Genomic DNA, 325 nt, shown 5'->3' on the forward strand with positions numbered 1-325 from the left:
AAAGCCCTTGTAAAGAAAGGGAAATATTAGGTGAAGAACACTTACTTCCTCTGTACAGAAATATGAACTTAGATGTTAGCAAGAATTTTATGAATGTGTGCAGAGGGATATCATTATTGGAGAATACAGTTCCTTACCACTGCCATAAAATGAACCACTCTTGTCTCTGAGACACATGTCTCCTACTCATACTGGCATGTGCTTAGCATACAAATGTCAAAAGTGGTGATTGGCAACACTGAGTGATGTACTTGGAAGTGAATGGGAATCTATTATGCAGTGGAGATCCACTACTTTGTTTATCTCTTGCCCTTGTACTCTCACA

The 325-nt window shown here is 38.8% G+C and overlaps 1 protein-coding gene across 1 annotated transcript in view; it reads right to left on the reverse strand.

The window, feature by feature from the left end:
- LOC119591805 (zinc finger protein Xfin-like) overlaps positions 1 to 325 on the reverse strand; it is a 16139-nt gene that overhangs the window by 5535 nt on the left and 10279 nt on the right. The window contains exons 7-8 of the mRNA XM_037940550.1: positions 138 to 182; positions 46 to 50 (exon numbers count right to left, since the gene is read on the reverse strand). Coding sequence (XP_037796478.1) covers positions 46 to 50; positions 138 to 182 — 50 coding nt within the window. The remainder of the gene's footprint in view (positions 1 to 45; positions 51 to 137; positions 183 to 325) is intronic.

This window comes from Penaeus monodon, chromosome 29 (genome assembly GCF_015228065.2).
Source record: "Penaeus monodon isolate SGIC_2016 chromosome 29, NSTDA_Pmon_1, whole genome shotgun sequence".
In the NCBI taxonomy this organism is placed as follows: Eukaryota; Metazoa; Arthropoda; class Malacostraca; order Decapoda; family Penaeidae; genus Penaeus; species Penaeus monodon.